Source organism: Tachysurus vachellii, chromosome 3, assembly GCF_030014155.1.
Source record: "Tachysurus vachellii isolate PV-2020 chromosome 3, HZAU_Pvac_v1, whole genome shotgun sequence".
NCBI classification, from domain to species: domain Eukaryota; kingdom Metazoa; phylum Chordata; class Actinopteri; order Siluriformes; family Bagridae; genus Tachysurus; species Tachysurus vachellii.
In genome coordinates, this window is record NC_083462.1 from 36,228,569 (window position 1) to 36,254,308 (window position 25,740).

Sequence of the window (25,740 nt, forward strand, 5' to 3'; positions counted from 1 at the left end):
TTGAGGGTAGGTGGTTTGAAAAACCTGTGAACTGCATGCTTGCAGTAGACTCAATTTAACTAAGGTGGACATTGTCAAAATTATTTATTTTTCTTTGTAGGCTGGAGGAGATTGAAAAGGCAGAAATAACAACCTTGAGAACATTAAACATTGAACTGCAGAAAAAACTACTAACCTTGTCCTCTTCACCCACTAAATGCAGTGAAATCAGAGAGACCACTTTAGGTAAACCATGAATTTTTACACTGAACTAATGAACTTGGGTGAAATTTAAAACATTTTCCAATAAATATGTCCTCTACAGTGAAGCAGTCTGGTTCTAACAGTCTACAACAGTCTGAAGCAATAATTAGTGTGGTTGGAGATGAGGTAATTTTCATTTTACTCAATATAAAAAACATTTTACTCAATATAAAAATTCTACCAGTAGGCCAAAAAACACAGACGCATTCTATTACAACAGTTTGGTATGGTATGATTACACACCATTCCATGCACAGATTTCTTAGCATGGTTCGTAAACAGTACTCGGGACAGATTAACTGTACTTGTAAAACAGTTTAGTGACATGGAGTCCCATTATTGGTCAGTTTCTAAGGCGTTACTTGGTGTGTGTGGAGGAATTTCTTATACATTATCTAATTACTAATATTTTGTTGATGGTAATGAAACATTAATTAATTGTTTTCAAACTAACAGATAATCTAAATAGGAAAAATGATTTACTGTAAATACACCTGAGTATTTCAAGATGTGCTGCCAACTTTTATTGCCTTGTATGAACATACAGTATGTATAGTTCAATGCTGTGTCCAGTTTAAGTTTTTCTTTACTTATTTTTTGGTGTTCTCAGATTATCTTGGGTGGGACTATACACTTAAGAAAGGAAGTCTGGGAGAAAATCAGAAGCAGCACCAGGGACTTTTTATTCATTAAAGAGCTGGCAGTGGCAGTCTGGGGAACCAAAACCCTTGGGGAGCGCAGCCTTACAGGCAAGGAGTGTCCCACCACAAAATCCAGTCGACAGCCCCTGTCTCCAAAAAAACTGAAAATAGTAAAAGGTATGTCACTGTAGCCAGGAAATATTGTACACAATGTCAGTAAGCATGAAGTATTGTGGACAGTAGTGATGGCATGTACACCTTTACATTTTTTATTGCACTTAAGCCATATGTGGTTTGCAAAAATTGGATGTGAACAGAGTCACTTTTCTAGTCAGCAAGTTAGCATAACATCTAATTCCTCTGTATCCATTCTAACCATATCAGAACTGCCACACTACAGAAGTAAAATGGTTATGAATAGTCTTTTGTTCATTTAAAAAGAAATAAGCTGCATTTATTTATTTTTTTGGACACAGTGATAAGTATGTGATGGTTATATTTATGTTGGCTTTGTAGAAGCCAACATTCTGAAATCCGTTATAAGCTTATTATTATTATTATTATTATTATTATTATTATGTTGGCTTTGTAGAAGCCAACATTCTGATTTCCTTTATAAGCTTATTATTATTATTATTATTATTATTATTATTATTATTATTATTATTCTTAGCCACAAATTTATCAAGAGTAACTCGTCCTAGGGCTTTCGAGCCACATGCACCAAATTCGGATATGTCGTAGACCCTGGTCTGAAGTTTGTTGCTACTACTTTTCTAAGCGATCGGAATTCCGGCATTCCCGGTACGGAAGCTCAAAGTGGCCTTTTTTCGTATCCACTTCCATTATAAATTTTGGAGGTTTATAACTCGGCAAGTTTTCGAGCGATTTACACCAAACTCGGACAGGTTCTTTAGGACGTTACTCCGGACAAAGTTTTTGTCTCGGCATTCTGACGGAACTTTCGGTTTTCCCGTAGTCGACGATGGAACGTCCCATAGACTTGAATGGGGAATTCCTAAAATTCCTCTAAGCTCTCACACACGCAGCGTGCGCAGAGCTCAGGCACGACTTCTCTCCTGTGTTCTATGCAGTATAATAACAAGTAGAATCCCATAATGACTGCAGTATTGACATGAAATGTCCAAACCCTCAGTAGCCACTTTTTGCCCAAAGTATTGGCACCCCACCGGGTATTCTGGTGACGTCACGTGACGTCACGTGTAGCCCCGCCCCCAAAATAAGCGAAATCAAAAATTAGCACAACATGGACATGTCATATATCAAAACACTCAGCCCAATGAGGGGAAGTGCCTCACGTGTATTCTGGTAACGTCACGTGAGGTCACGTGTATAGCCCCGCCCCCAAAATAAGCGAAATCAAAAATTAGCACAACATGGACATGTCATATATCAAAACACTCAGCCCAATGAGGGGAAGTGCCTCACGTGTATTCTGGTAACGTCACGTGAGGTCACGTGTATAGCCCCGCCCCCAAAATAAGCGAAATCAAAAATTTGCACAACATGGACATGTGACATATCAAAACACTCAGCCCAATGAGGGGAACTGCCCCACGTGTATTTTGGTCACGTCACGTGACGTCACGTGTAGCCCCGCCCCCAAAATAAGCGAAATCAAATATTAGCACAACATGGACATGTCATATATCAAAACACTCAGCCCAATGATGGGAAGTGCCTCACGTGTGTTATGGTCACGTCACGTCACGTGTCGTCACGTGAAAATAAAAAATTAGCACAACATGGACATGTGACATATCAAAACACTCGGCACAATGAGGGGAACTGCCTCACGTGTATTTTGGTCACGTCACGTGACGTCACGTGTAGCCCCGCCCCCAAAATAAGCGAAATAAAAAATTTGCACAACATGGACATGTAACATATCAAAACACTCAGCACAATAAGGGGAACTGCCTCACGTGTATTCTGGCCACGTCACGTGACGTCACGTGATGTCACGTGACGTCACGTGAAAATCTAAAATTTGCACAACATGGACATGTGACATATCAAAACACTCGGCACAATGAGGGGAACTGCCTCATGGGTATTCGGATCACGTCACATGCTCATGTCTGCTTGCCTCCAAAAGTATTGGCACCCTAGTGGTCCAGTAGCTTTCACAATCTTTCTGTCCACTTGCCTCCAAAAGTAACACTGACCCTTATGTCCACTCGCCTCCAAAAAGCACCGGCCTTTGCGAATACTTGCACCGTCAAAGCCAACATCAAAGTTTGTCTCGACGAACTTTACAAATCTAGTTGTTTTTTGTTTTTCAGCCACCTTCCGTGAATGGCTAAAGCAAAAACAATATTGCAAAGAAGGAATTTGAAGCCAGGGCCTCAAAGTCTGGCCATTTTATATAACAGAAAAGATTATGGACATTAACAAACAAAAATAGAAAGCCATGTAAATGAAAGGAATATCCATAATGTTTTTCTTTATTAAAAATTTAATTATAATTCTGTAGAAAATTGTCTTGGACTTTATTTAACTATGAATATGCACTAAGAAATGTGATATGTAACAAATGGGTTTTGTTGTGGTCTTGCTGGGATTATACTAGCATCCAAAAGACAACCTACATTGACACACCAGCATCCCAGGCTGGTCGGCCAGCACACCAGCATCCCAGGCTGGTCGGCCAGAACTCCAGCATCCCAGTCTGGTCGGCCAGCACACCAGCATCCCAGGCTGGTCAGCCAGCACACCAGCACCTAATGCTAGACCAGCATACCAGCAACCAGCACCTAATGCTGGACCAGCATACCAGCAACCAGCACCTAATGCTGGACCAGCATACCAGCAACCAGCACCTAATGCTGGACCAGCATACCAGCAACCAGCACCTAATGCTGGTCCCAGCAACCAGCACCTAATGCTGGTCCCAGCATGCAAAACATACCTTATGCTGGGACCAGCAATGCTGTTTTTTTTAGCAGGGTGGCCTTTACAAATACTTGCACCGTCAAAGCCAACATCAAAGTTTGTCGTGACGAACTTTACAAATCTAGTTATTATTATTCTTCTTAGCAGAAAATTTATCAAGAGTAACTCCTCCTAGGTCTTTCGAGCCACATGCACCAAATTCGGATATGTCGTAGACCCTGGTCTGAAGTTTGTTGCTATTACTTTTGTAAGCGATCGGAATTCCGGAATTCCCGGTACGGAAGCTCAAATTGGCCTTTTTTCACATCCACTTCCATTATAAACTTTGGAGGTTTATAACTCAGCAAGTTTTCGAGCGATTTCGTCACGTGTAGCCCCGCTCCCAAAATGAACGAAATCCAAAAGTTAGCACAACATGGACATGTGACATATCAAAACACTCAGCACGATGAGGGGAACTTGCCACGTGCAAGCACATTCACATTTTCTTCAGTTATTCTTCTTCTTCTTCTGGACACTTTTTCGGCGCGTAACTTGTCCCTCAGCTTTTGTCCTAGACCCATGAATGACGTGTCATATCGACCGGCTCATTGAGGAGAGATGTGCTATGACTTTTATAAGCGATCGGAATTCCGGAATTCCCGATACGGAAGCTCAAAGGGTTTTTTTTCACATAGACTTGAATGGGGAATTCTTAAAATTCTTTTGTTCTCTCTGTAGATGTAAAGCACACTCTCAATACATGTAACTATCAACTCCACACTATCAATCCAATGATTCCACAAGTATTGGCCCCCAGTCAATACACTTTTGTCCAAAAGTATTGGCCCCCCACCGGGTATTCACGTGACGTCAGGTCTAGCCCCGCCCCTAAAATACTGTTCTATGCAGTATAATAATAAGTAGAATTCCATAATGACATGAAATGTCAAAACACTTAGTAGTCAATTTTGTCCAAAACTATTGGCACCCCACCGGGTAGTCACATGACGTCACGTGTATCCCTGCCCCCAAATTTTGCACAACATGGACGTGTCATATATCAAAACACTCAGCCCAATGAGGGGAAGTGCGTCATGTGTATTTTGGTCACGTGATGTCACGTGTAGCCCCGCCCGCAAAATAAGCGAAATCATACATTTTGCACAACATGGACGTGTCATATATCAAATCACTCAGCCCAATGAGGGGAAGTGCCTCACGTGTGTTTTGGTCACGTCAAGTGACGTCACGTGTAGCCCCGCCCCCAAAATAAGCGAAATCAGAAATTTTGCACAACATGGACATGTCATATATCAAAACACTCAGCACGATGAGGGGAACTTGCCACGTGCAAGCACATTCCCATTTTCTTCAGGAAATGTCCATTCTAGTTCTTCTTCTTCTTCTTCCGGACACTTTTTCGGCACATAACATCTCCCGCAGCTTTTGTCCTAGACCCATGAATGAGGTGTCAAATCGACCGGCTCATTGAGGAGAGGTGTGCTATGACTTTTGACTTTTTTGACTTTTTCAAAACACTCAGCCCGATGAGAGGAACTGCCTCACACGTGTTTTGGTCACGTCACGTGAAGTCACGTGTAGCCCCGCCCCCCCAAAATAAGCGAAATCAAAAAGTTAGCACAACATGGACATGTCATATATCAAAATACTCAGCCCGATGAGGAGAACTGCCTCACATGTGTTTTGGTCATGTCACATGATGTCACGTGTAGACCCGCCCCCAAAGTTAGCGAAATCAAAAAGTTAGCACAACATAGACATGCCATATATCAAAACACTCAGCACGATGAGGGGAACTTGCCATGTGCAAGCACCATTCACATTTTCTTCAGCAAATGTACATTCTAGTTCTTCTTCTTCTTCTTCCGGACAAAATTTCAGCACGTAACCTGTCCCACAGCTTTTGTCCTAGACCCATGAATGAGGTGTCAAATCGGCCGGCTCATTGAGGACAGGTGTGCTATGACTTTAATAAGCGATTGGAATTCCAGAATTCCCAGTACTGAAGCTCAAAGGGGCTTTTTTTCCCATAGACTTGAATGGGGAATTCTTAAAATTCTTTTGTTCTCTCTGTAGATGTAAAGATTGTTCTCTCTCTCTGTAAAGGAGACTCTCAATACATGTAACTATCAACTCCACACTATCAATCCAATGATTCCAAAAGTATTGGCCCACAGTCAATACATTTACCACACACCTATCTATCTATCTATCTATCTATCTATCTATCTATCTATCTATCTATCTATCTATCTATCGTTCATTCAACATTAAGAATTGCATGTACTGCTGTATGTAGTATAATAATAAGTAGAATCCCATAATGACTGCAGTATTGACATGAAATGTCCAAACCTTCAGTAGCCGCTTTTAGCCAAAAGTATTGGCTCCCCACCGGGTAATCTGGTGACGGCACTCGACACCATGTGACGTCACGTGTAGCCTTGCCCCCAAAATAAGCGAAATCATAAATTTTGCACAAAATGGACGTGTCATATATCAAAACACTCAGCCCAATGAGGGGAAGTGCCTCACGTGTGTTTTGGTCACGTGACGTCACGTGAAAATCAAAAATGAGCACAACATGGACATATGACATGTCAAAACACTGAGGGGAAGTGCCTCTCGTGTATTCTGATGAAGTCACGTGATGTGACGTCATGTGAAAATCAACAATTAGCACAACATGGACATGTGACATATCAAAACACTCAGCATGATGAGGGGACCTTGCCACGTGCATGCACCATTCACATTTTCTTCAGTAAATGTACTTTCTAGTTTTCTGTGTTGTTGTCTGTGTGTACTGGAAGCGAATGACACTAAAATTTCTTGTTTGAGCAAAAATACTTTTCAATAAGCTTCCTTCTGATTCTGATTCCGATTCTGATAGTGGAAGCTTTTTCTGGGACCGGGGGCGGGGCTTCATGTGGTTGCATAGCAACAGGAGACGCATTTCATAAACAGCGAGATAGTTAACGATTCACAGCTTTACTTTTTGTTTTAAACCTTGTCCTTGTATACAATACTAAAGCTCTTATTTGAGCTTGAGAGACGAATTTACATTTCAGGACGGACACTAAAAACATACAAAATGGAGGTAGGATAAGAAACATTTGCTAACACTTGATTATACAACATTTCCTTGGATAGTTAGACTGATCCACCATCAGAACAGATCCTGACCTCCCTGGGGCCCTAAGCAAAATTCTGCTAAGGGGCCCTCCTACCTTACTATTTACTGAGGGATGTGCATTCATATAGACCTGGCATTATGCTTATTCCAATGTAAATCCACTGGTTTCCATATTGCATTAAAGTTGTTGTAACCATGATTGAGAGACTATAAACATTGTCATTTAGGAGTGCTATCATGCTCCTTTTTGTACTGGTCCCAAAACAGATGTTGCTGCTGGAAAGCGCGCGTGTCATTTTGTGCAAGATTGCACGCGCATATGAACGCATGTTCATGCGCGGCGCGGTTATCGAGCTGCCGTTTATAAACACTGTTGCCCTTGGGCGTTTATTCATGCGAATGTTCACGCTAAAAATTGTTGTGTGACAGATAGGCCAAGAGATGCACTGGCAGCACTGCACAGCTAATTTAGCTAGTCAGATAGAGACTAGAGACAGAATCACATCAACTTAACTTTACTGTTATTTGCTCTTGCTGACATCAAACTTGAAGAGAACACAAGTTTACCTGATTGCTGTTCTCGCTTTTCACTCTCATTTTGTTTCTTTTTTCTCTTTTCATGGCCAGATGGATAGCTCCGCTTTATATTGTCATCTACACAGTAAACATTAACACGCTCTGTAAAATGAGGCAGGGTGAGGTGGAGCCTTACGTAATTTGCGTAGTGAGCGTATAGGGCCGATCGGCTCTGTCCATCATGATTCAAGATTCAAGTTTCAAGATTTTTATTTGTCACATACACAATTATATAGAGCATATACTGTATAACTAGCAGTGAAATGTGAATCAGGTCCGCTCCATGGACAGTGCAATTATTAAAAAATACACTGTGGAATTACATATAGAATAAAAGATAGTGTGCATGAAAGTAAACTGTAGATACACATTGAGATACACAGGGATGTACAAAACGCAATGTGCATATGTGCATTATACTGTAGTCTTAAATATTATGATACACAGTAATGTGCAAGAGGCAAATGTGCAAACAGGCTGACACGTACAGTAAGTCAATGTGAGGTAGTGAATGATGAATATCTTACTGATAAAGTGAATATTAAGTGGAGACATGAAGATGTTAAGAGGCTGGTTTTGAGTTTAGGAGCCTGATGGAAGAAACTCCTCCTAAGTCTCTCGGTTTTTGCCATCAGGCTACAGAAGCGCTTACCAGATGGCAGCAAAGTGAAAAGCATGATCCCTAATTCTTAACAATTTAAAAGTTTTATATGTAGTGATCCTGTATAAATCAATCTATAACCAATATAAATCATCTTCAAATGCTCTGTATATGTCTAAATGGCCCTAAAGCCTGACATAGAGGTAAACTATTTTGTTAATTGTGAAATGGATTGAATGTTTCTCTATTTTAAAACATTTCCTTTTAAAACTACTCAGAGTTGAAATGTTTCATATAAAAAGTTTAACGTTTAAGGTTTTATCTACCAAGACCACCGAGTGAGACCAAGACTGTTGTCAAAAACACCATCAACTGCTCAGAGGACAAAGCAGTGATGGGAACCAAAAAAAAACCTTTACTGTTTTAATGTTCTCGGCTTTATAGAAAACCATTCGACTTATTAAAGAAACTTACAATGGCTAATTACTAGGTAACTACTGTCGACTTCTGTTTTCATGGATTCATAAACAAAATAAACAAACAAATATAAAAAATTATAAACTGGGATGAACTTAGGTATGAATTCTCAGGATGCTGTTTAAATCTATCTATCTATCTATCTATCTATCTATCTATCTATCTATCTATCTATCTATCTATCTATCTATCTATCTATCTATCGTGTACCAATTAATGACAATAATGAATCCCATTACGATTTTAGGATTTCAAAAAATTGTATTGAAACTCATCACCAACACATTAGTATACTATATGTACTCTGACACCTGAGTAAAACTGATGACACATTAATGTGTTTCCCAAGCAACATTCTGTGATTAGTGTCTTGAAGCAATTTATTAAATGTAGTTTTGTGGTCTTACTTAAATAAATTCTCATATAAGCAAATCAACCTCAACGTCACTGGTCACCGTTACAGGATTCCAATTGTATCCATGCATTCAGAGAAACAGAAAATTAGCTTGCAATTTGTTTTTATGTGCTCTTGGTGTAGGAGAACTCCCAGAAGCCAAAGTTGGAAGTGCATTCATATGAAACATTGGAGATGGAGTTCCAGGATGTGTTGAATGAACTGGAAGGAGAGACAAGTCTGGCGAAGTTCAGAGTAGAATATGAAAAGCTAATCACCACCTTGAAGAAATCACATGAGAATGAAAAGAGTCTGATGACAAAATGTCGAGAGCTGAAAGCAGAGATAAACGCTAACTCTGTCAAAGTGGAGATGGCTCTATCTCATGAGGACAAGACCACCATTATGTCACTAAAAAAGGTATAGTATGAGTAAAGAGCATTAGGTGTAAAAATGCTGCTTATAATGCAAATTTAACAAAAATAACAAATCAACAAATCATTGACTAGTTCTAAAGTCTAAAATGGCCTTCACACTGCACATGAAAAACGGATACGACTGTTGGATTTCGCCCCCTGGTGACAGTCGCACGGAATGTGCAATATGATCATGTAGACATCAACATGGGAGAGAAGCTCGCGGTCTCGGAAAACCCATTACTATATGATCGTGACAACCGAAAATAGCCAGGAAAATCTTCTCCATTAAAGCGCAACCCTTGCACTAAATGGTGATACTTACCGAGACTTTTTCTCCGAGTCATGTAGTGTTTTATACACACTGATTTGCAATATTTTCTTTTGCGTCTCCAGTAAAGGAGAGCAAAAGCAAGAGCCTGTATTCTCCCTCCATTTATCATGGTGAATGAATGAATGAATTATTGAAGAAGTAAATACAAACAAGGGGGCATGGTGGCTTACAGTAGTAGTTAGCACGTTTGCCTCACACCGCCAGGGTCGGGGTTCGATTCCCGCCTCCACCTTGTGTGTGTGGAGTTTGCATGTTCTCCCCGTGCCTCGTGGTTTCCACCGGGTACTCCGGTTTCCTCCCCCGGTCCAAAGACATGCATGGTAGGTTGATTGGCATCTCTGGAAAATTGTCAGTATTGTGTGAGTGCGTGAGTGAATGAGAGTGTGTGTGTGCCCTGCGATGGGTTGGCACTCCGTCCAGGGTGTTTCCTGCCTTGATGCCCGATGACGCCTGAGATAGGCACAGGCTCCCCGTGACCCGAGGTAGTTCGGATAAGCGGTAGAAAATGAGTGAGTGAGTGAATAAATACAAACAATCAGTGCAACAATAAATCTAAAAAGACCGCGAATAATTTTTGAGGAAACATGGACACAACATTAAAAATAATACAATATAAATATTAATAAATTATTACTTTTTTATCAATAACAATGTACTTAAAACAAAAAGATTGTTTTTGATAAAGTTTAAAAATTACTAAAGTTAATAATACTTTTCAATAATTCTTATCATCTCGCGCACACAAACCTGATTGAACAACATTGGATTGCATCACATCCGATCGGCATATCAGATGCAGTGTAGTCACACAAGTTCAAATTTTTTAACGGATCCAACGCTCAAAACGGATCTGAAAATTACGGATCCGCAGATGGTAGGCACCTCACGCAGCAACTTTGCGACTCTCCATAGGAAATGAATGACTTCCGGTTTATCGCCGGTCGTTTGTCGTGTGCAGTGTGAAGGCTGCTTAAAAGTCTAATTTACTTCTTGGTGGTAGAGGTCTTCTCGGGTCTAAAAAAATGTCCCGACCCAAAGTGACCCGAATCACTTTTTACCTGAACCCGACATGCATAATTTTTTTTTTAAGAAAGACCCGACCCTAGACAAACCCGGAAAGATTAGACCCAAGTCCGACCCGACCCGTTGGCAATTTTTTTTTAACCAGACTGGACCCGAATGTTGCATAGCTCTACACTAAAGTAACCGCTACAGCGTGGATTCAAAATTGATTGACAGGTCTGTTTCAACGAAAATTAGCTTACCACCAGCCACACGTTGCCAGCCACATGTCGCAAGCGGTCTTGGCAAACAGAGGAGAGGTTGGAAAAGGACTCGAGTTGATGCACACATGCGAGATACAGTAGTTCGGGTCTTCTCGGGTCTGTTCGGTAAAAAACACATTCATTTTAAATTACCCGAGACCCGATGCCGCTATTATTATACCTGACCCGTGTCCGAGGTACACGTGAAACTTTTAGACCCGAACCCGCTCGGGTCTCGGTTCGGACCTCGGGTTTTCGGATCTAAGTGGACCCGTGAAGACCTCTACTTGGTGGTGTGACCTTCATATTCAGGGCTGATATGATTTGTAAGAGATCTGTAACAAAAATATTGTTGTTACAAAAAAATGTTACAAAAATATTTGTAATATTTTGTGCAACAAGAGATTAATTAGAGATCTGGGCCTTTTCTGATGAGATTTCTAAACTTTTCTTTATATACTTAGCCATTTCATGCTTAGCTGGTATTATATATATTTGTAGTTTTTAAAATGATTCCAGAAGCTAATATGTGACTAGACAACATTATTGTTAGTGAAATAAAATCAGACCAATTAATGGTGTAGGAGAAAAGACTTTTATTATGTTCACTTTTAAAAATGATATGATGATTGTTGTTTACATGATCCTGTATATATTCTTAGGAACCGAGTTTTGTCGACTGTTTGATGTACAAACAAATTTCAGGATCACGATTCATTTGCTAATCTGAGTACTCTGATGATTCTTATATCAGATTAGATAATCCAGTATGCTTTATCATGAAATTTGACTCATAGGAAATCGAAAAGGCTTGGGAAATGGTGGATGCGGCACATGAAAAGGAGAAGCTGAATAAAGACAAAATTAAGACTCTACAGGAGGAAATAGACACTCTTACTGAACTTGTTGAGCAAGCTGCTACTTTATCCACAGCTGACAAACAGAGGTGGGTGTGTGGTGTAAATGATATTTTTTATTTTTTATTAATATAAACCAAATAACAACATCATGCTTTGAAAAATTTCAGGATAGAAGATACGTTACTTAATAGTTTAACTATAAACTAAGTAGGCCTTGTTTAGATTTCATTTTAACATCGGTCCTGGTGCTCAGATCAGACTGGCCCGAGTTAAATGCAATCTGACTGGGATTAAATGTCAATAAGAATGTATGTGTAGAAACCTGGAAAAATCTTCAGCAAGCCTTTGAAATAACTGAATTTACAAGATCCACTTATATAGCATTAAACAAGGTGCTGAGATGTGCTGAGATGAGGTACAACCACCTCTTCCTCACTTCGCGGGAGAGCTTCGCGGCATATTTCAACACGTCTTCTGAGGTAAATGACTTCAAAACACTGGGCTCAAAGAAAAAAAAAATCTTGACCCCCGCTAGTTCTGGTGCTCGTCTGAGGACAGGAATTTAGCGCAAGACAATCCACTGCAACTAAACCCTGTGCACTGCAGATAAGGTACGCCGTTTTTTTAATTTCCTGAAAAATAACGGTTTTGGAGATACGAGGATTCCACCCGACAGCGACGATATATGTACATATTTTGCAATTAAAATGACTGGTATTACTGTTAATTAATTAACATTATTAAAATAATTCATTAAAATATTAATTATTTTATATGTTAGTCTGAAAACTAAAGATAACCTGAAGTAAAGTAGAACAATGGAAAGGAAAAAAAAAAACAGAAGCATTACATACTAAACTGATTGGCCTGAATTGTTTAGGCTTATGTCCATTCCACTAAAACACGTAACGTTCTGACAATTGACGTGTTAGAAAATCACGCAACAACATTTTTATACATCTTTTACTCAGACGGAAAGTTATACCACTGCATTTGATAAACCGACTCCTTACCTAACATTATATTTGTAGGAAGATAGCCCTAGGTAAGAGTACAGAGTAAATCAAATATTTTCCCCATGGTTTGGTAAAATATATTAGAGTGGTATAGTAGAGCTTATAGGTAAAGGGTCAAACTGTGTTATAGGTAGGAAAAAAGACTTTGGACTAAAACAGATTTTTCATCTTTTTTGGCAGTTTTCCCAGACCACACACACACACACACACACACACACACACACACACTGTCAATAATATTAAAGCTATTCTTTATTTATGATAAAATATAACAGATGATATATTCTAATATGTAATATGTAATATAACATATTGTGTATGTAAGAGTAATAATAATAGTCTGAAAAGTAATAACTCCATAACCTTTATACATTTAGGTTATGGAATGGGAGATAGTTCAGCTGTGATAATCAATATTTTAAATATCAATTTGGTATTAGGGGTGTGCAAACTTAATCTCTAAAAAATGTTATGATTATAATGATCAGAATTGCAGGAAGTACAAACAGTGCAAATTAGTTTAACTTAGTTTTAGTTTAACTCTAGTTTAAGTTTAGTTTAACTGTTAAATGGACTTCACTCGTGTTCATGAACACAGCTTGTAAGTATGTTTCTTAGAACCCAGTGCACCATGTCGTCCAAGTGCTAATTGATGCTTCAGCTGTGCTAAAATGCCACGGCTAAGTGCTCTGAATGGGTTTTGTTTTGCAGCCTGGGCAATCTATTGAAAATGAAAGAGCAGTTGACGGCTGAGAGAGACGAGCTGCTCTCAGAGCTGGTGACTCTCAGAGACAGTTTTGAAAACGCCGAAACCAAGCAACATGAGGCTGAGGAAGAGAACATGAAGGCCCAGGATACCATCTTACAGGTACCCTTAAATTCCTACATGCCCATAGGTGGGCCCATGCCTACACTCATCACTTTCCTATATTGTTCACTGTAATTTTTGAATTATACAATAGTGTAAGTATAACATTGTGACATTGTGGCATTTGTCAAGGAATGAATATATAAGTTATATTACACAGCAAGTAAACAGTCAGTTCTCAAAGTCAGACCATCTCTAAAACAGCAGGTCTTGTGAGGTGTTTCTAGTAGTTGTTGTTAATACTGTGGCCTAAAGAAGTACAACTGGTGAACCAGTGACAGGGACATAGATGCCCAAGACTCAGTGTGGGGAGCAAAGGCACATCTGGTCTGATTCAGTGGAAGAGCTATTGTAGCATATGTTCAAGTCATTGATGGCTATAACACAAAGGCACCAGAACACACAGTTGTAGCGTCTGGTACAAGTCATTTAGATTTCATATCCTAGGCACCCTAAACTTCGGCATCTACTCCTCAACCAACCAATGAGCAACCCAGTTTTACGGTTTTATTGAGGGCCACTTTCCACAGTGTCACACACACCTGGCTCCAGGAGGTCTGGGATCCTACACAAAGACCAGATAAGACCACGCTGTTTCTCTGATTGAACTCATAGGGACCTCAACCAGACACACACAGACACACGCGCGCACACACACACACACACACACACACACGCACTCCCATGCAAACGCATACACACGCACACACACACACACACACACAACACAATGGGACATTCCTTTTACTAAAAAAACAAGTAGATAAGATACTCTAAGATTCTTAATCTCATAACCCTGTTGTAATGTGCTTCTTCTGTTAAGGCTTGCCTGACTTAAAATTACTTGCTCCTTACTTTCCTGAAAAGGGTGTATTTTATTTAGGTATCAGAACACAACACTGGATTAACATCAGTTATACTATGATTACCGATCCTGGTATGTTAATGTATAACTGTTCTAAGGCTGTATGTCCTTTTAAGGTCCAATGTCAGGATGTATACAAAATTATGTTTTCCCTTCCCTAATGCAAATGCATTTCGTTTTTTTGTGTTTCATTTTTGTTTCTTTCTCCTTTATCAGAACACAATATCGCAATAACATCAGTTACACTTTGATTACTGATCTGTGTATATAATGTACTGTACCGATGCCTTTATACCGTCATTCCCCTTCATGTTTAGTATCCAAATGACCACAAAATTATCAGTTACTCATTTTTCAATCAATGGTGTATTTTATTTGAGCACGAAAGGTGCTATACCATCTTTATACACCTTGGATAAAAACTTTAAAGTCATCTAAAAATTTGATAGCTAAAGCACGCCCACAGACACCTGAAACAAAGAGAGTTTTCCCTCCGAAATCCGGGTCATAGTATTGGCCATCTCCCCAAAGATGGGTGGAGTTCGGGACCTTTAAATTGTCACAAACACCACCAATCCGTGGTCAGACTTTCGGAACAGCTTGGAGACGACTCCATCTTCCTTCAAGGAACTTCCAGCAAGCTTCACTTCCAATAACAACAACTGCTCTGATCTTGGAGAACTTGGAAGAACATCTGACCCCACCCTAACTGACTCTTCAGAGATTTCTCTGTTGCATCCGGACTCTTGTGCAGCAAGCCAATGCAAGTAACCGTTCCCTTTACCGATCAATTTAGATGCGTATTTCAAGTAGGAATCTCGCATTGAATCGTAAGGTAAATTTAAGTTTCTGTGACGATTTCCCAGTCAGGGTGTGATTAATTTTGTAGTCTAAGCTTGCCATTCCTTTCCTTCCTTTCTAATTTCTTCCTTTCCAGTCTCTTCCTCCCTTTCCCCACTTTCAATTCCTTTTGTGTGTTTTAGTTTCATCTTTGTTTTCTCTATTTCCTTTGTTGTTCGTGTAGTTAGTTTTATGTTGTGTTTGTCTCTTTCATTAAACGCCATATTTTTGTTCCACAAGTGATTGTCTCTGAGTATCGCTCATAAACGTAAGGTACCTGCAACATCTGGTCTGAACTACATGCTCTATTAAGTTAATTTAATTGAAATTACGGTATAAAGTAAAAGGGAAGATGGCGCCCTCATAGAATTAATAAAGGTTACACGGCCTGTTCACCGGACAAACAGACCAAATAAGTGTAACGTTAATTCCATTACCGTCAATTTCAGCTTAGGTTAAAATATTTAGGAGTCACTATAACACGTTATAATTACTTATAAATATTTACCTTGCTTTGCGAGCCAAAATCGCTACACAGTGTACCACAGCTTGCTGTGTATGAGACTACATAACTCATAGTGCCCATGCTGACCCCTCTACACTACCAACCATGCTTGTAGTGGGCAGGTGAACAAAGGAACTGGACCACTGAGCAATGGATGGAGGTGACATGGTCTGCTGAATCATGTGGATGACTGGAAGTGAGTGCATCACGTACATAGGGAAAAGATGGCACCAAGATGATCTTTAGGAAGGCAAGCCAATGGAGGCAGTGTGATAGCAGGCACTGGGCAGTGATCTGCTGGAATGAAACTTTGGTTCCTGCCATTCGTGTGGATGTTACATTGACACGTTCCACCTACCTGTCACTGTTGCAAACCAAATACACACCTTCGTGGGTTGTGGTAGCTTAAAGATTATGGTGTTGAACCACTGTTCGGGAGGAAGTGAGTTTGATTCCCGGTCCACCAAGTTCACACTGCTGGGCTGAAAATGCAAATACCTCATAGCAACAGTATTCCCTATTGGCAGAGGTCTTTTTCAGCAGGATAATGCTCCCTGCCACACTGCAAAAAAAGTGTTCCGGAATTATTTGAGGAACATGAGAAAGGTGTTGACTTGGCCTCCAAATTCCCTATAGATATCAATCTGAGCATGTGTGGGATGGACAAACAATTCTGATCCATGGAGGCCCTGACTTACAAGACTTAAAGGATATGCTGCTAACATCTCGGTGCCTAATACCACAGAACACCTTCAGAGCTCTTCACAGCAGAGTACTTGTCCATGCCTTGACGGGTCAGAGCTGTTTTGGAATCAGAGGACCAACATAATATTACACAGATGGTTTTAATGACACATATGCACAAAGAGATATGAACTGTGGACAGATGATATTAAGTGTGCCTCTGTGCCTTAGGAGCAAAATATTGATTTAAACACAGACACTCTAATATGTGATTCAGTTCAGTGACAGTAATGCTACTTATGCTCACAATAACACAGACCATTTTGACTAATGCAGATAGAAAGCCACTATGTGACTCTGGTTTGATTTAGCTTTTAATTTCACAGAAGCTTTTTTTTATTTGCAGCCCATTCTTCTTGATAATATTCCACAGTTTTACTTCAGTGGAGCTGTAGCTCATTGGATTTCCTTGGAATTTTATTGTGCTTTATGACCAGGAAGACTTATTTTGCCGTTCAGGGCTATTTAGTGTTTTGTCTGTAGCATCCTTATTCAGTCAGCAAATCAATACTCAATGTGTGCATACTTCAGTAATTGTTTAAACCCAAAGCAATAGTTACACATTAGTTGTTATTTTCCCCTGCCACATGTCATTTTTTTGAGACTGAAAGGATTGCAAATGAAACACTTGGCCTTGGCATTATGGAGAGATATGACTCCCTCGATGGTAGGCTGATGGTGGTGGTGGTGGTGGTGGTGCTGGGGATTTCTGTTTTGTTTACCAAGCACGGGACTAAGGGAGAATTGATTGGATGCTTGGCACGGTTGGTCACAGGATAGCTGTATTAAATTTCATGGAAGACAGAGGTAGTGTTCATTTCATCACCTATTTTTAATTTAGTCTTAGTCTTAGTCTTGTGCCAAATGTCCTTGTTAGTTTTAGTCATATTTACTCATTCACATATCTTTTTTTGTTAGTCAAGTTTTAGTTGACTAAAAGTCCCGTCATTTTAGTCTAGTTTTAGTCAAAAGAAAACTCAAGGTATCTTAGTCAAGTTTTAGTCGACTAAAAGTCTTTTAATTTTAGTCTAGTTTTAGTCAATAAATTGTAGCTTGACCACATCTGGAATCTACTGTAAGAATAAATACAACGAGGCCTCATTAAATGCAATAATATCAGGAACACAAGTGTTATAGTGGAAATAAATAACTTGATGAAAAACCTAAGATCAAAACTGTAGGTGTATATATATATATATATATAAATTACCAACTTAATGCAAGTTATACATGGAATTGTACACACCATTATTGATGATATTTGGAGCAATATTACTTGTAATTGTTAAACTTGATTCCCTTACATATACATTTGTTTTTAAGCCTAATTATTAATTTTGATTATGATGTGATTGTGACAGGGGCGTGGGAAGAGGTTTCAGGTTGGGGGTGCTGAGTTTTTTCTGTCACCACTTTTGAATAAGAAACAATATCAAGGCTATAAAACTTGTCAAAACTCCGCAAATCACAAAAGTATCAGTGAGAAGTTGAGAAAACTCGTTTAAACAGTGCATACACTCGAACTTGACCGCACATCACATTTTTACTCTATTCATACTGCTTTTAATCGTAATGCAAAGACCGGTCATCGGGACATAAGCTGTCATGTAAAATAAAAGAGCCTGCGCAGTGACAGGAAATATAATTTAACACAAAAAGCCTGCCTAGACCTAGGGTGGACTTGCGCTCAGGATTATTTTAATTTTTTTTGTACGGCTTGTGGACGAATTCTTTCTACACACACGCTATTTTATTTCTTGATAACAGACCGCTGCGAACTATAACACACCGTTGCCATGAAAAACAGAGCGTTGCCATGGACACACAGGATTCTAACCGTAGAGACGGAGCGCACTATTTTCTTTAGAGGAAGCAATACAATCGTTTTTAAATCAATAAACTCCTTTTTAAATCATCATTTTGTGTCAAAATATTGATTTATTCAGTAGGTAGCAATATAATAAGCGGGATCCGCTTTGCGGACCTGTAACTTGAGCAACAGCGCGAAGCCGCGAACTCGTTCTGAATATTTTAAAGGCGTAACAGCTGATGAAAAAGCAGAGACAATTGTAGATGAAAATGAAGAGAGATTTTATCTTAGTTTTTATTTTATACAAAACATTTTTGTCTCGTCTTTTTTCGTCAACAATAATGCATGTTAATTTAGTCTTAGTCAGCGTTTTTGGACAGTGGTGTAGTCTTGTCATCGTCTCGTCTTAGTCATGAAAAAAAGGTTGTTGACGAACATATTTCGTCTCGTCGCGTTTGATGAAATTAACACTAGACAGGTAGCGTGCATGAAAACAAAACCTTTATGTGCCGATGCCAAACCTCACGATCTACACACTACAATTTCAATTTCAGTGACATGCGTCCATTTCAGTAGCACACTACTGATCTTAGCTTCCTTTCGTGCTACGCATTTTTTACTCAAATACCTGAGAATATCCAGGCATGTCTGAGAGCCCAAATATTGGACCTTCTCTTGTACCTTAATTAAAATCCAGTTTGAAAAGTGAAGAACTGTTAGCGGTGTAGTTTCAGAAAGTCAACCTAAAAATTTCTTCAGCAACATCTATTAACATGAAGTATCATGAATATCATGACATTCTGAATCTGATTGGTTAGAAAATTGATTCATTTTCAACATCAGCAGCCCAGACAGTTTAAATTAGTCTGTTATTGTTGCTTTAGTAACAGCTAATTTGTATGGCTGTAATTTTTAAGTGTTTCTGTAATAGAAATGTGCTTATTTTCTGTATGTGGAGAGAGTCAGCAGTGTCAGGGCTTTGTAACAGTCAGAGGTAAACCTTTTAATGTTTTCAGACACAGGAAGTCATCAGGACAGAAGGGATTGTTGAGTTTTCTTGGTAATGATTACACGTAGCTGTTATTGTATAAATGTTTACAGGAACAAATTTAATTTGTGGACTATTAAATGTTTGGAGAATCAGATGTTTGGAAACAGAAAAATTTATTTGCGTTTTTTAAATTAGTGTTTGGCCAAAAGACAAACTGACAGCTAATTGTTTGCTTAGCTACAGTAATCATCATAGTATTTAAACAACTCTATTATTTTAACCCATAGAGTTCAATATGTTTCCTTTTTATATTCCTTTTTACCTCTTTTTTTGCAAATTGGACAATGCACTATCAAACGGATAACCGGATAATACACTGTTCGATATAAATTTGAACATTTTTGACCAAAACTATCATGCAACAGCTGTGCATCCACTTTCTTTCAGCTGCAGCAGGATATCCAGGTGCGTCAGAACGAGTGCATGAGGGAAACCCGTCAGAAAGAGAAGCTGGAGAAGGAACTGAAACAGGTTCGCGCAGAAGTTCAAGCCCAGCAGGTGGAAATTAAAATGCTAAGCGCACAATGCCAGCGTGGCAGTGATGAGCAGCAGAGGCTGGAGCAGCAACTCCATGAGCAAAAGGTGAAGCACTGACTAGAACTTTTTACTGCCAACTCAATGCTAACAAATTACATATTAAATGAGAAGTAAAATGGCATGGCAACAAACCAGATTAAGGACCTGACACTATTCTATTCAACTATTCTCTCATTATGAGAAGATATAGCACCTTTTAGAACTGTTTTTAGGATTAAACACACGCACACACATACACACACACACACACACAACAATTACACACTCACAAATGCTTACAGACTTCTCTTCCACATAGTCACAAAACGCTGACACGTGCTTACACTAACACACACAGGCTGTCCCACTGAGCCCTGTATTTAATTTGGTGTTTGTGTGACAGATTCTGAACGAGAGAGTCTCTAAGGAGCTGGAGCAGCTGAATATGCTCAACACCAAACTCCAGCAGGAAAACGAACAGAACTTGCTCAGCTTAGAGCAGATCACCTCTGAAAATAGCCAACGAGCCACTGAAGTGAAGGTATACACACACACAAACACACACACACACACACACACACACACACACCTTAGTCACATACAAATATATACAGAGTCATACATTGGCACATGGACACACATACACACACACACCTTAGTCAAATACACATGGCCACATATAGATATATACAGAGTCATACATGGACACAGTAAACACACACCTTAGTCACATACACATGGCTACATACTGTACAGAGTCATACATGAACACAGTGAGAGAACACACACACACACACCACAGTTTACATACTATATAAAATCTTCATTTATCTCTAATACAACTGGGATGGAGTGATTTATTAATGGATCCCAGCTTGCCAAGGAAACCCCATTAGCTGGACCCCCTCAGTGCAGCTTTATTGCATGAATTTTATTTGCATGATTTCAAGTATTTTCTGATGCCATAAAAATGTAAAATCCTATAGACATTTCCCCAAGATAGAATACGTTACACCTGAGCTGACTTGGGTTCTTGGACCCTAAATATAATAACTGTGATCATGTGGCTGTGATTTCAAACAGGATAATAAGTCTCTGCCCCCCTGGCTATGCTTCACAGACCCCACTTTCAGAACCACTGCCCTAGAATACAAAAAAAAAATCCTCACAGCAACAAACACACCAGAACACTAAGATTAAAAGAGTGAGCACACACACACAAAAGGAACATTCTACAAACTCATTATCATCTATACTGTATCACACACACACACACACACACACACACACACACACAATGTTAAAGGTCCCTGTTTTTGTTCTTCTCACAGTTCAGTGTGGTTCAACAAAATGGTGTCCTATAATTTTACATCTCGCAAATTATTGCTGTGAGAAAAATACAGAGTATTCATCACAAGAACCATGCGAACAGTGGATTGTGTTGAACGGAACCCCTTTAGCCTCGATTGAGGAAAACATGTAAGAGCACAAAGTAAAATCCTCTTAAGATATTTAATACATAGGAACGTACTTAATTCATCCAGTCTGAGGTGCAGTAGCTGTTTCAGTGATGAATAACAGTAAAAGCTGTACTGTACCACAAGGGGTCACTACACAAACACATTCAACAACATGCAAGGATAAGGATAAGCAAGCTCCGGCCCTCTATCCGGCCACTCCTCTATATAGGAAACTTATGCAATTATGGCCTTTTCAGATTTATACCAGGCTCAGCTATGACACCCAGCCATTCAGAGAAAAGTAGATGACATAATCAGAGAAAAGAAACCATTCATTCATTCATTCATCTTCTACCGCTTATCCGAACTACTCTCAGATAATCTCAGGCGTCATCGGGCATCAAGGCAGGATACACCCTGGATGGAGTGCCAACCCATCGCAGGGCACACACACACTCTCATTCACTCACACAATCACACACTACGGACAATTTTCCAGAGATGCCAATCAACCTACCATGCACGTCTTTGGACCGGGGGAGGAAACCGGAGTACCCGGAGGAAACCCCCGAGGCACGGGGAGAACATGCAAACTCCACACACACAAGGTGGAGGCAGGAATCGAACCCCAACCCTGGAGGTGTGAGGCGAACGTGCTAACCACTAAGCCACCGTGCACCCCTAGAAAAGAAACCATGTGGAGATATATAAATGCAGATGATGAGAGCCTCCAGGTTATGGTTCTAAACATTAGGAGCTGTTATTACTCAAAGCAGTAAACTTTCTACAGCACACATTTTTCATAATGCTGGCCAGAGTGTATTAAAAGTTCTTCCGTCTGATTGGTCAGAAGGTGTTGATTAATTTACTTTAGCAGGAGCTTGGAAGGATAAATCACAAGTTAGATTAATGCACTCACTCTTATTGCAACAACTTACACAGGGACTTATACTGTATAGCAAAGGCTCCAAATATATATCTTTTATTTTATCAAAAAAAAAAAAAAAATCTGATTGGCCAGAAGGCGTGCATTATTATACATTATACAACCGCACATATTACTGTGCTCATTCTTATGCATATATATATATATATATATATATATATATATATATATATATATATATATATATATATATATATATATATATTCTTTTATTTTAGTTTAGTTTTTTTTTCTATAGTAACAGCTGCAGAGATTCTCCATGTAATCTATGCATAATCTTTGCAATGTCAGATTTCTCTTGTGATGACAAAAGAGAGTTTTTTCCAGTCTAGACAGATGAGTTTTCACTTTCTGGTTTCTTAGTCACATGACATGCTGCATTTTTTTTCAACTTCAGGAGGGAGAAATATGGAGAAGCTGATGAACTATTTATAACTGCTATAATATAAGCCATAACAGTGTTATTCCATATATAACTCATAACTACCTGTTTCACACACACACTCAAAAACATAAAAATAAAAATTATAAAGGAAATATAACTAAAAATGAATCAACAGGACACGCTGTTCTTTAACTAATTCTAAATACAACCATTTGTATATTTTTATAATCATATCCATATAGTTATACCCATAGGCTAATTTTCATGCAGTTGCCTGAACAATACTCTTCAAGAAATACCTTTAGGTCAAAATAACAAACTTCAGAGTGGTTTTTGGCTCCTTGATTATTTTCCAATAACATCACTCCCTGTTTTATTCCTTACTTGGTAATCAGTAAAGCAAAGATTTCCTAATGCCCCTAAATGTAATCCTAATGCATCAGTAGTACTCTCTGTAAAGATTCATAAACCATTAACTTTAACACCCAATATATATATTATAGAAGATTGTTTTGGATTACTGGAAAAACTCAATGTACAAAAAATTTAATATTATCATACATACGTAGAAGTTAATATTCTATGTTATACTATACCAACAACAACATCATCATCATCAGAAGAAGAAGAAGAAGAAGAAGAAGAAGAAGAAGAAGAAGAAGAAGAAGAAGAACCATTATGATAAGCATCCAAGGAATTTTAATCCTATTTTGATACAATTTTAATCCTATTTTGATTTGTAGATTGGGCATGTGGTAGCCTAGTGGTTAAGGTGTTGGGCTAACAATCAAATGGTTGTGGGTTCAATCCCAGGTCCACTAAGCTGTTGCTGTTGGGCCCCTGAGCAAGGCCCTTAACCCTCAATAGCTCAGTTGTATAAAAAATGAGATAATGTACAGTAAGTCCCACTGATTATAAGGGTGTCTGCTAAATGTGGGAAATGTAACAACAATAATAATACTAACAGCAATAATACTGTAACTACAACAACTACAATAATAACAATTCCTACAACATGGAGTTTTCTCTCCTTTTCTTGTTTGCCCTTTGTCCTTTTTTTTGACTTTGGCCTCACTGATTTGGACTTATGTGGATGTTTAGATTTCCTGTTGCTTGTGTGTTGAATCCTATTGGGTGATCACACACACACACACACACACACACACACACACACACACACACACATACACACACACACTAGACCTTGGAAACTCTTAATCAGGAAAGTTCGAACAGCAGAGAAAACTTAAAACAGTCTTGAAGAGATACACTGATGTGCATACTGAGTCTGTGTATGTGTGTGTGTGTGTATGTGTGTGAGTGTAGCTGGAGAGAGAGGAGGTGGCTCAGATGAAGCAGGAGATATCTAAGCTTATTAAGATAAGGGAGGCCACTCAGAAGAAGCTATGCCTGATGGAGGACCAGAAACTGGAAGTGGAACAGCAGCGGGAGATACTGAAGAACCAGATCACAGGCCTGCATAAAGGCATGAAACACACACACACACACACACACACACACACACACACACATTTCCGCTACTTTTTTCTTATTCCCTTTCTCAGAGATTCAAAGCATCTTCCTCTCACACCCCCCTCCAAGAGGTACAGTCTCCCTCGGCCTATGTCTGAACTGACTCAGTCTCTCAGTCTCTCTTCCCCTCATTATTTCCCTCTTATTCTTCTGTTTTTCTTCTCTCTTTGCTTCTCATCTTTTTGTTTCCTTTCTCACCATTTTTATTTCCTCACTTTTTAAAAAAGTTCTTTTTTGACACTGTGCTCTTCTGTCTCTCTTTCTCTCTCCTCACTCGGTTTCTCTCTCATTTCTCACCATTCCATCCTCAGCCTATACTTCACTTTTTTCTTTATTATTTCACTTTCTTCACACTATGTCCTTTTCCTTTCTCTCTGTCTCTCTTGAATAGGCTACAGATTGGGAGGGAAAAAATAAAATCTGAAAAAAAAAATTGTTCAATACAGGAGATAAGTGGTTTTATTAAGCGAGTCATTGAGTCGTTCATTCAAGCAATTCGTTCAAATGGCCGATTCATCAAGAATGAGACAGATGTTTGTGAATGGGTCATAGTCACTTTTGTCCAAAAGTATTGGCACCCCACCGGGTATTCACGTGACGTCACGTGTAGCCCCGCCCCCAAAATAAGCGAACTCAAAAAGTTAGCACAACATGGACATGTCATATATCAAAACACTCAGCCCGATGAGGTGACGTCACGTGACGTGACTAAAACACGCGTGAGGCAGTTCCCCTCATCGGGCTGAGTGTTTTTATATATGACATGTCCATGTTTTGCTAACTTTTTGATTTCGCTTATTTTGGGGGCGGGGCTACACGTGATGTCACGTGACGTCACCAAAACACGCGTGAGGCAGTTCCCCTCATCGGGCTGTGTTTTGATATATGACATGTCCATGTTGTGCTAACTTTTTGATTTCGCTTATTTTGGGGGCGGGGCTACACGTGACGTCACCAAAACACGCGTGAGGCAGTTCCCCTCATCGGGGTGAGTGTTTTGATATACGACATGTCCATGTTGTGCAAAATTTTTGATTTCGCTCATTTTGGGGGCGGGACTACACGTGACATCACGTGACGTCAGCAAAACACACGTGGGGCAGTTCCCCTCATCGGGCTGAGTGTTTTGATATATGACATGTCCATGTTGTGCTAACTTTTTGATTTTGCTTATTTTGGGGGCGGGGCTACACGTGACGACAAGTGAGTACCCGGTGGGGTGCCAATACTTTTGGACAAAAGTGGCTACTAAGTGTTTTAACATTTCAAAAGTGACTACTAAGTGTTTTGAAATTTCATGTCAAAAGTGCAGTCATTATGGAATTCTACTTATTATTAT

The 25,740-nt window shown here is 39.3% G+C and overlaps 2 protein-coding genes across 2 annotated transcripts in view; both read left to right on the top strand.

Annotated features, from left to right (window-relative positions):
- The window catches only part of LOC132843573 (histone H2AX-like), a 264,980-nt gene that overhangs the window by 33,118 nt on the left and 206,122 nt on the right, over positions 1-25,740 (top strand). The gene's annotated exons all lie outside the window — the stretch shown is intronic.
- LOC132842104 (cilia- and flagella-associated protein 58-like) overlaps positions 8,296-25,740 on the top strand; it is a 139,584-nt gene continuing 122,139 nt past the window's right edge. Inside the window, exons 1-7 of the mRNA XM_060864776.1 lie at positions 8,296-8,319; positions 9,132-9,407; positions 11,800-11,948; positions 13,590-13,746; positions 19,949-20,143; positions 20,481-20,618; positions 24,195-24,354. Coding sequence (XP_060720759.1) covers positions 8,296-8,319; positions 9,132-9,407; positions 11,800-11,948; positions 13,590-13,746; positions 19,949-20,143; positions 20,481-20,618; positions 24,195-24,354 — 1,099 coding nt within the window. The remainder of the gene's footprint in view (positions 8,320-9,131; positions 9,408-11,799; positions 11,949-13,589; positions 13,747-19,948; positions 20,144-20,480; positions 20,619-24,194; positions 24,355-25,740) is intronic.